The 13,052-nt window shown below is 43.9% G+C and overlaps 1 protein-coding gene across 3 annotated transcripts in view; it reads left to right on the forward strand.

The window, feature by feature from the left end:
* Positions 1–13,052, forward strand: part of PLXNA3 (plexin A3) — a 479,210-nt gene that overhangs the window by 331,802 nt on the left and 134,356 nt on the right. For all 3 annotated transcript variants that reach the window (XM_033922827.1, XM_033922819.1, XM_033922836.1), the window contains exons 11-14: positions 3,789–3,885; positions 4,178–4,368; positions 8,684–8,829; positions 12,442–12,562. In XM_033922827.1, the coding sequence (XP_033778718.1) occupies positions 3,789–3,885; positions 4,178–4,368; positions 8,684–8,829; positions 12,442–12,562 (555 nt within the window). The remainder of the gene's footprint in view (positions 1–3,788; positions 3,886–4,177; positions 4,369–8,683; positions 8,830–12,441; positions 12,563–13,052) is intronic.

Consider the following 13,052-nt stretch of genomic DNA (forward strand, 5'->3'; position numbering starts at 1 on the left):
CTCATGGTGTCCAGCATCTCTCTTTTCTTTCCCCTTTTCAAACCTATCACCTATGGTCTCCAGTATCTCTGCATTTTCTACCTCTCAACCCCATTTGCCCCATGGTCGCCAGCATCTAAGCATTTCCTGTCTCTTATCCTCCTCATGGTCTCCAGCATCTCTGCCTTTCCTCCTTCTAAACCCCCTATGGTCTCCAGCATCTCTCTGTTCTCTTTCACTGCCCTTACCCTTCCCTTAATCTGTCTCCCTGCCCATGCTGTCCAGGATTCCTCAAGCAAAAGAAACGATGGAGAAAATGTTCTTGATGCAGGCATTTATTCTGTCAATTCAAAGTTGCAATAACAATCCACATATGCATCAGTTGAACCCAACAAGGTCCATGTTTCGACAAACACTCCTTCCTCAGGGGTCCTATGGGTATGAATGTGGGTCTAAGTGTAAAAAAAAACCCATTCAATTATGGAATTAGTGTGAATGAAATTTAAAATGGGTGAGTAGGCTATGTGCAATCAGGCTATAAAAAACAAAAACGTTGACGAGAGAGGTTGCAGAATTGCAAAGGTTACAAAAATAGAAATGATATCAATTAAAAGTGTGTGAAGTAGACCAAATGATGATGTGATGGTGCTATGTGAGTAACAAGGTTGAGTTATAGGTGAAACACATGATACCAAGGATAAACTTGGTGACATGATACATACCTAGATTATGCTATGAGATCGAAGAAAGCAATTGTAAATGCTGAAAAAGCCTTAATGAAATGGAATAATGAAATTATGATGTAATACGAAAGGATTCCTCTTTCTATTTCCTTCTTCAGCATCTCTCTCATTCCCTTCTTTCTTTCTCCTTCTTTCCATGGCAATTTCCCCTTCCTTCATCAGCATCTCTCTCCTTCCTTTCTTCCTTCCCATGGTACCCAGCATTCCCTCACCCCGTCTCCTCCTGCCATGGTGACCAGCATTCCCCTTCCTTTCCAGCATCTCTCTCCTCTCTCCTTCTCTACTGCAACAAGGTATTTCCCCCTTTACCTCGTTCTCCTAGGACAGTGACTCTGTCATCTGATCTGTCTAAGAAGCAATACACCAATGGCCAACGCGGAGCCTTGAGCATCTACGCATGCTCAAGGCCTGCCAGCTCATACCCCCTTCAAAACAGGAAAGGGGTGGAAGATGGCTGGCCTGGAGGGACAGGGGAGATATGTTACAGATGTTTAAATACTTGAAAGGTGTATATATATATATATATATATATATATATATATATATATATATAATTCGTTTTCTATCCTAGTGTACCCAAAGAGCTCAGAAGGGGTTACAGGTTAAAACATACATAATTGGTGGCCCTGGTCCCTGGCAGAAATTTCAGAGAATCTGGGCCCCTATATGGGAAGGTCTGTCCCATAGAGCCAGAAGTTCTCTCCTCTCCTGAACTTTTGACACTGGAGTGGTGGTGGTGGGGGTCTCAGTTGGGTGGGTCTATTGGGCGGGGGCTGAGGGGGGGGCGGTGTTTGAGTCTTTTAGGCTTCTGTGAAGGATCAACACAGAGATCCTTGCGTTGTCTGCTGTTGACTTTGTACTGTTCTGTTTGACGTGTATGTTAGTAATATAAATATTTTCAATAAAAAATATATATTTTTTTTAAAAACCATACATAATTTCAGTACAAGTTTACGATACAAATTTTTATCCTAACTTGGCCCATACTAGGATTCTAATATTAATATACATAATATACAGTTTACTGGTTATAATTTGCCATAGTTATCCTTACAGTACAAGGTTTTCAGTACAAGTTTTATCCTAATTTGACACACATGGACAGTTTACAGGTTAGATTTGCCATAGTTACATGCAAGATTTTACAATACAAGTTTTCCTTACATGACACATACTGGTTCTGGTACCAATATACATTTCTTTGTAGTTCATGGGTCACGGGCAGGGGGTTTGGTGAAGTGGTATGTTTATATTGCTTTTCTAAAGTTGAGGAGTCCTTCAAGGGATCTGATCTGTGGGAGCAGTCAATTCCAGTGGCTCAGTATGAAGTGGGAGTTTGACCGTCATTTGGGGGTTTGCAATCAAAGGCATGACCAGGGAGTGTTTTGAAGCATATTTCATCCTGAGGAGTGGAGGGCCTGGTTCGGCAGAGGAAGTTTAGCCATCACATAGCTTGGCGCCATGTCATACAAGGATTTGAGCGCTAGCATCAGGCCCTTGAAGACACAATGTTTGGCTACAGGCAGCCAGTGAGCCGATGCTAGAGCCTGGGAGACAGGGTTTGGGGCATGGAGGATTTTTAGAAGCCTGATTACCACGTTTTGAACACGGTGAAGATGTCGTACATTCTTTGCCGTGAGACCGTTGAATAGCGCATTGCAGTAATCCATGAGGGAGAGTACTAAGGCATAGGGTAGTTGGGCGAAGTCAGAATCTGAAAAGTAGTTCCTTATTTTTTGGCATTGTCGCAGGTAGTAAAATGAGGAAGATACCACCTGAGAGATATGCGACAGATTTAAGTCATGGAGTATTCCTAGGCTGCACACTTGGTCTTTTGCAGTTATAGTAGGCGAGTTCCAGTGCAGTGAGGGTCGGGCATGGTTGCAGTGTTCTTTGTGGATCCAAAGGAATTCTGTCTTGGAGGCGTTTAGTTGTAGTTTGTTGACGGACTTCCAGTTTTTTTTATTTCCAAGAGGCAGTTTAGGAGTTTCACAATTTGCCTCAGCACCCTGGGGTTGCAGGTTCAATCCCTGCACCATGCCTTGTGAACCCGGGTAAGTCATCTCTCCATTGCCCCAGGTACCATAGTTAGATTGTGAGTCTGCCAAGACAGGTAAAGAAAATACTTAACGAGTACCTGAGTACTACTCAATGTATCGTAAGCCACTTTGTTATTGGTGGAGGAAAGAAGGAATATCAAATAATAAAATAAGCATAACCATGTAGCTGCTGGCCAATATACAATGCTAAGGGGTAAAAGTACTGGCACTTAAGATGACCAATGTCTGCGTAACTGCTAGTTTCTCCCTAACTTTGCTCGCAAACCATTCTGCCACTAAGTGAGCAATAGTGCAGTTAAGTGCTGTTGAATGTCAGTGGCTGGAACACTAAGCAAACCCTTCCCCATGTGAATGTCCACCCTGAAACTTTACCATCGCATTTAGACACCATTTCATAGAAAAGTTGGGAAAACCCACTGCTTATTTTTAGGATAAGCTGCATAAAATCTGCTTTGCTTTTGGGGCTCTTATCAGGTACTTGTGACCTGGGTTGGCCACTGTTGGAAACAGGATTCTGGGCTTGATGGACTTTTGGTCTGTCCCAGTACCGCAACTCTTATGTTCTATGCGATTATTTGCACACCACATGACAAAATGCTGATCATATACACATTCATGGCACTTTCTGTATAGAATTACCCCCAAGATGCTTGCAGGGGATAAAAAAGCTCTTGGATGTTTGGAACAGCACTGAATGTCGAAGATCTTCTTGACGTTTGACCTAGCCTTTCTTTATGTGCTGTTGCCTGTGTCTTGTTTATGTTCATCTGCCTTTGTGTGCATGTTTGGGGGATTTGTGAGACAGCAGCTGCAAATGTCAAGCACTAGTCTTAGAAATTAGCCCATAATCACCTAGCAGGAAATCCAGGCATGGGGAGTAGGACATACCAAGGTTTATGTAGCATGACTGCTGAACTATTCTATGTGTGGGGAAGAGAGGCACTGTGGTTGTGCTGTGGTCAAGCCTTTCACTAACTCCTCCCAACCTCCTTCAACATTTTTGCAGTACTCATATGACGGCAACGAATCGGGTGACATTTCTGTGGATTTCTCCATTGTCTGGGACGGGGATTTCTACATTGATAAGCCAGCCAACTTTAAAGGTAGGCAAATGGAACTGCTCATCTGCTTCCCCCTCCCCTTTTCTAGGAGCCCCTGACCCATGTGACATCAGTAACTACACATATACTGTGTGTGTGTCTGAGCACAACCTGCTTTTCCCTTATAAAAATGATAGCTTGGGGAGGTGAAGCTTCTCCAGTCCTCAGTAGCTGACAGACTGATTAGAGGAAAGAAAAGGTAGAGGGAGAAGGAACATACAGAAGGTGACAGAGTTGTGTATGGAGGGGTAGAACTGGTCACTAATGTGTGTCTCTGCCCACTTGTCTCTTGCAGCACTGCTGTACAAATGCCCCGCCCAGCGTGAGAACTGTGGTCTTTGCCTGAAAGCTGATCCCCGCTTTGAGTGTGGCTGGTGTGCCCCTGAAGACCGCTGCTCCCTGCGGCAGCATTGTGCCTCTCCCAAGGTTAACTGGATGCATCTCAGCAAGCGGAACACCCGCTGTACCCACCCCCATGTCACCCAGGTGAGTCTCCCACACCGTGCAGTATGGTGGCCACCTTTGTCCTTCATATGATAATGTTGCATGGTTTGTGAAGCATCGTTGCAGGCTTCTTTCATCTTGTGCTTCACAAATAGCCAACAGCGGTGTAACATTGTGTTCAGATTCAAAAGTACTCTGTGACGTATAAAGATGCAGGAATGATGACAGAGGGCATGGCCTGCAGAGTCAATAGTTGATCAGTTGGTGTGGTTGCTGCACAGTCTGAACCTGAAATAAGAACATAAGAACTGCCGCTCCTGGGTCAGACCAGCGGTCCATCATGTCCAGCAGTCCGCTCACGTGGCGGCCCTCTAGTCAAAGACCAGCGCCCTGTCTGAGACTATCCCTATCAGCGTACGTCCTTGTTCAGCAGGAACTTGTCTAACTTTGTCTTGAATCCTTGGAGGGTGTTTTCCCCTATGAAAGACCCTGGAAGAGCGTTCCAGTTTTCCACAACTCTCTGGGTGAAGAAGAACTTCCTTACGTTTGTACGGAATCTATCCCCTTTTAACTTCAGAGAGTGCCCTCTCATTCTCCCCACCTTGAAGAGGGTGAACAACCTGTCTTTATCTACTAAGTCTATTCCCTTCAGTATCTTGAATGTTTCAATCATGTCCCCTCTCAATCTCCTCTGTTCGAGGGAGAAGAGGCCCAGTTTCTCTAAGCTTTTGCTGTACGGCAGCTCCTCCAACCCCTTAACCATCTTAGTCGCTCTTTTCTGCAGATAGCTCCAGATCTGTAAGAGAATGACACGGGGACAAAGTTTGTCTCCATCCCTGCTCTGTCCCCACAAGCTCTTTTCCTTTCCCTGCCTGGTCCTTGTAAGCTCTGTCCTCATCTGCACAAGCCTCGAAAATAAGATTTTAAAGCGTTTGAGGCTTGTGAAGATGAGACAGAGGCGGGGAATGAGGCGGAGACAGGGATAGAGCTCGCAGGGACAGGCCAGGGATGGAGACATACTGTGTGGGGATGGAACCAAAATTTGTCCCCATGTTGTTCTCTAATTTGCTTCATAGGCACATTTGAGTCACACAGTTCTCAGATAGCTGGGCTGAACACTGGGACATAAGATTCACAACTGTTACTGAGAAATCCATGTTTTTTTTCCTTAACACTTTACTAATTATCCTTTCATGGAAAAGCATAAAGAAGTTGAAGTCTATTGCTGGCTTTCTTTAGGATTTAGCTCCTTCTCCCTTATGAACAAATTTGGTTTTCTCAGTTTTTCAGAAGGGTCCTCTAGTTATTCTGTGTTCCATGTTGTTGTTAGGTACCATTGACTTGTGCTCGAGTCCTAATGACTTGATGAATTGCGGATCTAAAAAGAAATCAGTTTTGTGCTAGTCCAGAAAGGTCCTCCAGCATCATCCCCATGGTTGTTTTCAACGGGTCCAGCCATCTGATTGCAGGTCACCCTCTTTGCCTGGTTCCTTTGATCTTCCCAAACATGATGTCCTTTTCCATTGACCTCTCTCTTCTGATGGTGTGACCAAAATAAGACAGTCATAACTTGATCATTTGGACTTGGAGTGACATAGCCGGGTTGATCTCTTCCAGAATCGATTTGTTAGTTCTTCTGGCAGTCCATGGCACGCCTAAAATCCTAATCCAGCACCAAAGCTCAAATGAGTCAATCATCTTTCTGTCTTGTTTCTGTGGTGTCCAGCTTTTGCATCCATAACTGACCACTGAGAAAATGAGTGCGTGGACAAATCTGTTTGGAGTGTTGCCTCCTGGCCTTTGAATACTTTGTCGTTCCATAGCCTTCACTAAACTGAAAATCTTTTAGCTTGCTCTAAGCAAAGCTGGGCTAAGAGTATTTAACACCTTCGGTGAAAGTTTAGCTGTTTCTCCCTTTCCCAATCAAAAGGTAGTTCAAAGCCTCTCTCCCTTCCATAGTCAACATCTCTTTCTTTCCCCTAACTATTCCCACCTTCCATAATGCCCAGCATCTCTTCTTCCCTAACACCCCCATCCTATAGTGTCCTGCAGCTCTATTCTTCCATATTTTCAATCTCTGAGATGTTCAATGGTTTTCATACCACTTCTGGGGCAGTACCATCACCAGTCTGGAAGTCATGTTTCTGTAGAAGCTACATCATGGCCATGTGGGGCCTTGAGCATCTCTGCATATTCAAGGTATGAGAGGGTCCCATCTTCTCTAATTTTCCTGTTTCAGAGGAGACGGAGACTGCCATCGAATATGTCTGGATGCTCAAGGCCTTATGCCAGCCATGAGGAATTTTCAATAGACAAAACAAAAATGTAATCAACAAATCTGCAGTGAAGATACAGCAACGTAACCAAAAAAGAACTGCCGAAAATGTACAAGATTCAGGAATTTTTATTCAAGCCAATGGAAAGTTGTATTTCCAAAATTGGTCCTTGATTTTAAAGTGGACGGATCTGACACAGTCCGTGTTTCAAAAAACACTTCTTTCTCAGGGGTCCGTAATGCTCAGTACATTTGTATACACATGTGCTCTGTTCTCTTTCAGTTCTTCTCTGGCCTGTCTATATGTAATAATAAACGACTTTTTCTCTGATTGGTAGGAGAGGAAAGCAGAGACTCCTGTGGGTTTTCAGAGAGGACCTGGCTGACTGCCTTGAATGTTATGTTCAATTACTGTAATCCATATGGTTCTTGTATACAAATGTACTGAGCATTATGGACCCCTGAGGAAGAAGTATTTTTCGAAACACGGACCATGTCAGGTCCGTCTACTTTAAAATTAAGGACATACAACTTTTCACTGACTTGAATAAAAATTCCTGAATCTTATACAGTTTCTGCAGTTCTTCTTTGGTTATGAATTTTCAATAGACACAATACCTGGTGCATCATCACCTTCTCCCCTCCCCGCTCACAAAAACTAGTACTATCCTAGTCAGATACATGCCTAGTCTGCTTAATAGATGGGCTGATCCTAAATCTAAGCCTTTTCTCTCCAGCAATGACTCCTGCAGATTCTGTCAGTCAGCTTCCTTTAATGCAGCTATTCACAGATGCTATTTCACACACTGAAAGCTAACTCCAGACTGACTCATTTCCTCTAAAGTCTATTCACAACATTCTCTAAGCCTCTCACCAGAGCTCAAAATAGAGGGTTCCACAGCATCTGCGTTGTACCCTGCGTTATACCCTGTGGCCCAAGATCTACATACAATATACTTAGTAATGATTCTGATTGTATGTCATATGGGGGAGTTCTAGGGATTTGTTTTGTTCTATTTAGTTTTCTGTTCTGTTTTTTAAAATTATAATTTACTTTGAGATTTACAGGTGAGAATTCCAAATAGCGGTAACAATTTTGTTTCCTACTGATATTGTAACTCATTAAATTTCATTTCTGTATAAGTAGAGCATTTCTCTTTTCCAACAAGACTGTATCACAGGCATGCAGGTTACATTAAATTAAATGACCAGTGCAAAAATAAACTCTGAGTAAGATGGTGGACATAATGGATCTGGGGGATCCTTGATAAAGCAAATTGTTGTGAAATATGTCGGATCATGTAACCCAGTAGCATACTAAGCTAAGTATAAAATTTATTTGAATATGTTTAAATAGAATAATCTCAAGGAAACTTCTAAAAAGATTATGGTGGATAAAAAAGTTAAAAAGTTTTTTTTTTAAAGTTTACCTAAATAACTGCAATAAAAGAATGTGGGCTAATGAGGAATAAAAACACCGGTATCCCTACTGCTATTGAACATTACTAAGGGTGGAGGAGGTGTACCTGAGGCCACATTTTGCCAGATTTGAAATATATGAGAGCATGTGGAACAACTTGTAATTTTGTGGAGAAGGATGTTGGATACTGTGGAGGGTTGGGTGAAGTATTGGAGACCAGTGCAAAAACAAGACATTAACACTGTATTGCAGTGGGTTTTTACTGAAAGTAAGTTAGTATATCATCGGCGTCATTAGTTAACAGAATGGCCTATTAGTCTAATGGTTAGTTTTAGCTTTCATGAAAGCAGTGGAGTACCTGGATGGGCGGGAACCCAAGGCAGAGCACCTACCCCTTACTCCAAGCAATGGGAGACTTCTAGACAGTGTACATCAGTAAAAAAGTATGACTGCTCCAGCACCCCTGCACCTAGGGTGGACCGCAACCACTCCCTCCCCCCCCCCACCACACCTTTGGTAAGTCACTGCATGAAAGTCAACATTGAATATAAAAATGTTGGCTTGCTATCTTATCAACATAACCCTTTATAAGGTTGTCTTGAAATTGAACTTGTTCATCTTCTAACCAGCTCTGGTTTTTTTTTTTTTTTTTTTTTTTTAAGATCCATCCACTGACAGGCCCAAGAGAAGGAGGGACACGAGTGACAATTGATGGGGGAAACCTGGGATTTCATTCCCATGAAGTTTGGATCCAGGTAGCAGGAGTCCAGTGCAGTTCTGTCCCTGCTGAATATATCAGTGCTGAGAGGTAAGGCTTGGACAGTGAGGGATAAACCGCTCCCCCCCCACCTCAACTTTTTTAGACTGCAGGGTTATCTGTACTAATCCCAGCTTGAGGAAAAGGCAGTCAAAGGCTGGGCAATGTTGTATTAATTCAATCCTGCAATCTCTTGCTTCATAAATGTAGTTGAGGAGAGAGAGAAAGCAAATTGGGAAGAGGGAAGGGGGAGAAAGATTATAACAAAACTATGTAACTTGCCCCCTCCCTCTGTCCTTTCTGCCATGACCCCAGCTCCCATGTTGATTCCCCACCCCATCTTCCCCGAGGCTTTCCCCTTCTCAGCAGGCTAACCTTTCCACAGAGGTTCAGACTTTGTCTTAGGGTATCCATACACAGAACTCTCCATTATGCTGGCTGCAGAGAAGGAGAAAGCACCTCTGTATGGATGTTGAGGCACAAATTAGAGGCCCCCCCCCCATCTCCATACAACAAAACGACCTTATGAGTGACGATGAGAGGCAGAGGGGAAAAAAGCCCCTTATTGTACAGAAAAAAGAATTCTTTTTTTTTCTTACTGGGCAGGAACAATGGCCTCTCTGTGTGACTTTAAACCCTTCTTGGCCGCCCTGGCCCATGTAGAGGTCCAGAATGTAGTCTATATGAACTAGAAAGTGACTTGTTGGGGAGCAAGGAACTTCCATTGCCTGATTGTAAATTAAATACATCACATGAAATTCATATTTACATTATTAGATTGGGGGTGGGGGAATGGGCCCAAACTCATCATGAGGTTTGTGCCAGTGGTGCAAGAATAAATTGAATGTAATTCTGGGAAGAAATTGGTGAAAATAGTGAGATTTTACTAGACAGAGGGTTGGTGAAGACCTCTCCTATAGTTGGATGAGAGGGGGTCAGCACGACAGAGAGGAAACAAAACAAGATGAACTTACGGAGTCCAAGCCTGGAGTCAATGCTGGTTTCCAACTCTTTTTTATTTCTCTGCCTCTCTTGTAATTTTGGGGGGTTCCTTTCTGGAGTTTCTCAGCCTACAAACTGAAGAACGCCTTGAAGGGTGCCATAGAACCAGAGAAAGCCAAGATTGGTACCAGTGTTCAATTTATTTTGTACATTTAGGGCAGCGGTCTCAAACTCGCGTCCCACGGGCTGCACGCAGCCCCCCTGGTGCTATTTTGTGGCCCATGGTCTTGTACCTGATCTCGCACTCTGGGCAGAAAGAGAGGCGCTGGCGTCAGCTGACTTGCAACTTCCTGCTGCATATGCCGGGACTCCTGCATTCGCTATCTGCTGGATACGCAAAGGCAGGAGTCCCTGCATACGCGGCAGCAGCAGGAAGATGCAAGTCAGCTGATGCCAGTGCAATCTCGCACACTGGGCAGGAAGAGAGGCTCCGACATCAGTGTCAGCTGACTTGCAACTTCCTGCTGCCATCGCGTATGCTGGGACTCCTGCCTTCGCGTTTCCGGCAGATATGTGAAGGCAGGAGTCCCGGCATTTGCAACGGCTGCAAAGTCAGCAGGCACCAGAGCCCCTCTTCCTGCCCAGTGTACAAGATCGCATACAAGACCACGTCTGCAAAATGCAGGTATTGCTGGACAGGGGAGGAAGGAAGGGAGAAGGGGTACTGCTGGACAGGGGAGAGCAGGGAAGGAAGAAGGGGTACTGTGGGACAAGGGGGAGGTAAAAGAAAGGGAGAAGAAGTGCTGCTGGACCTGGCAGAAAGGGAGGGAAAGGAAAGGTGCTACACACTGGCGGGGAGGGTGAGATGGTGCATGGGTAGAGAGCATGTTGGGTTGGGGAATGGGAAGGAGGCAGCAAGACAGAGAGAAAAAGCATTCAGGAGGCAGGAAGTGTTGGACTCATGGAGAAGGGCAAGATGGATGGGAAGGAGAAATGTTACACTGGGGAAGGGGGAGAGGGCAGAGAGTAAAAAGTTGGACTCATGGAGGGAAAGAAAGAGAGATGTTGTTTGGTTGAGAGAAGGAGGACCAGAGGAGAAGCATGCAGGAGGAAGAGAGAAAGAAATGTTGGACTGGTGGAAAGGAGGGATAAATGTTGGACTGGGAGGGGGGCCAGAAAGGAGGAAGGGAAAGAGAAATGTTACACTGGGGGGGGGGAGGAGAGATGACTAAAGGAAGGGGAGATATCAGACCAGGGAATGGAATGGAAGGGAAGGAAGGGGGTCTGGTAGCACTATAGAAATAATAATAATAGTAGTAGTAGAGAGGGATGCCAGATTATAGGAAGGAGAGGAGAGAGATGCCAGACTGGGAAGGGAGGAAAGGAAGGAGAGAGATGTCAGACCGTTGGGGGGGGGGGTAGGAGGGAAGGAGAGAGATGTCAGACCAGGGAAATAGAGGGGAGGAAAGAAAGCTAGGAAGGGAAGGTAAGACATGGAAAAGTAGATTTTGAGAAGAAATCAGAAAAATGGAAAAATTGAATGTTAAGTTAATGCCAAAGATGGATACAGGGCAGAAAGTGAAGACGGAGCGAAAAACTGTCAATGTACAAGAAGGCCCTGGAAACAGTTAAAAGCACAGAAAAATAAAGTCACCAGACAACAAAGATAGGGAAAATGATTTTATTTTCAATACATTGATTGAAATGTGTCAGTTCTGAGAAAGGAAAGATGTTAAACTTTAACTGGGAGGGCCGCAGAAAAAATAGTTAATGTCTTAATAAAGACAATTTTGCATGAGGTAAAACTCTTTATAGTATACAAATTTTTCCTTTAACAGTTAAAGGAAAGATTTATAAACTATAAAGAGTTTTACCTCATGTAAAATTGTTATTTCTTTAATAAGACATTAACTATTTTTTCTGCGGCCCTCCAAGTACCTACAAATCCAAAATGTGACCACTAATTTAGGGCTTTTTTTACAAAGCTGCAGTAGAAATTCCCCTTTGCAAAAACACTGAAGCCCATTCAATTCCTATGGGCTTCGGTGCATTTACCATGGGAAAATCGCTAATGCGGTTTTGTTAAAAGAACCATTAGTAGTGTGGGTTTTTCCCCGCTTTCCAAATACAGTATGTGATATGAAGTGTCTGATCCAGGTGGCATATGTTAAGAACAGAGAGAAAGAAAGAATTCTGCAAAACCAGGACTGGCTACAGTTTTCTGTAGGGCTTCAGGAACACAGGAGCTGGGAAGCTGGCCCTATTAAATATATTAAAAAAAAAAAAAAAATCCTTAAAAATCTTTTTAATGCAAAGGATCATGCACACAACATGAATTATACAAAGCGCCCTCGTTAAGTGCTCAGCTGTGCCCTGCAGTTACACAGCTAATTAGGGAAGGGTAAGTAAAGCATAAATCACCTAAATTTTTTTCCCAGCATCAGACAAATGTTTTTTTGCTTTCTCACTTAATTAAAACTCTCTGTGCTTAAGCCAGTTCAGCACAGCTTTCTCTTGATGGCTATTAATAACGATTTTCATTTTGTTAAGATTCTCCTGTTTACTTTTTTATTTTTATTTTTTTTTAAATGCTGGGTTGTAAGTAAAAACTGAAGCTGGAGGGGGGGGAAGGCTGACACTGGTCTGCTTCATTTTTCTCTCTTCAGCTCTTTGCGACCTTCTTTCAGTAGTGCTTATGACTTGTTGCCTTCTTGGGTGCAGGATCGTCTGCGAGATGGAACAATCCCTAGTTCCCAACCCTGCCCCAGGACCAGTGGAGCTATGTGTTGGTGACTGCAGCTTGGACTACCGCACTCAGTCAGAGCAGCTCTACACCTTCGTGGTAAACTACCTTTTCTGTTTCTGCATGGGGTTTCAGAGCAGAGAGCTAAAAGGGCCTCATACTGACCCTGAAGGGCATCTCTCTCCTGCAGGTGCTGGAGTTGGCCATTATGTACCACCAGTAGTGCAATAGTCAATGACATCACAAACACTCACTCCCCACTGTGTTTCCTCATAGACTGGATACAATAGCATGATGACCACACTGGGAGGTGTTTACTTTTAAAGGGCTCTAGGGCAGGGGTGTCAAAGTCCCTCCTCAAGGGCCGCAATCCAGTCGGGTTTTCAGGATTTCCCCAATGAATATGCATGCAATCTATTAGCATACAATGAAAACAGTGCATGCAAATAGATCTCATGCATGCACTGGGGAAATCCTGAAAACCTGACTGGATTGCGGCCCTCGAGGAGGGACTTTGACACCCCTGCTCTAGTGGGAAGCAAGCCTTGTAGATGTTAATCCCTCTGACACCCGATCCCTGATTTTTGCC

Source organism: Geotrypetes seraphini, chromosome 1 (assembly GCF_902459505.1).
Source record: "Geotrypetes seraphini chromosome 1, aGeoSer1.1, whole genome shotgun sequence".
Lineage (NCBI taxonomy): Eukaryota > Metazoa > Chordata > Amphibia > Gymnophiona > Dermophiidae > Geotrypetes > Geotrypetes seraphini.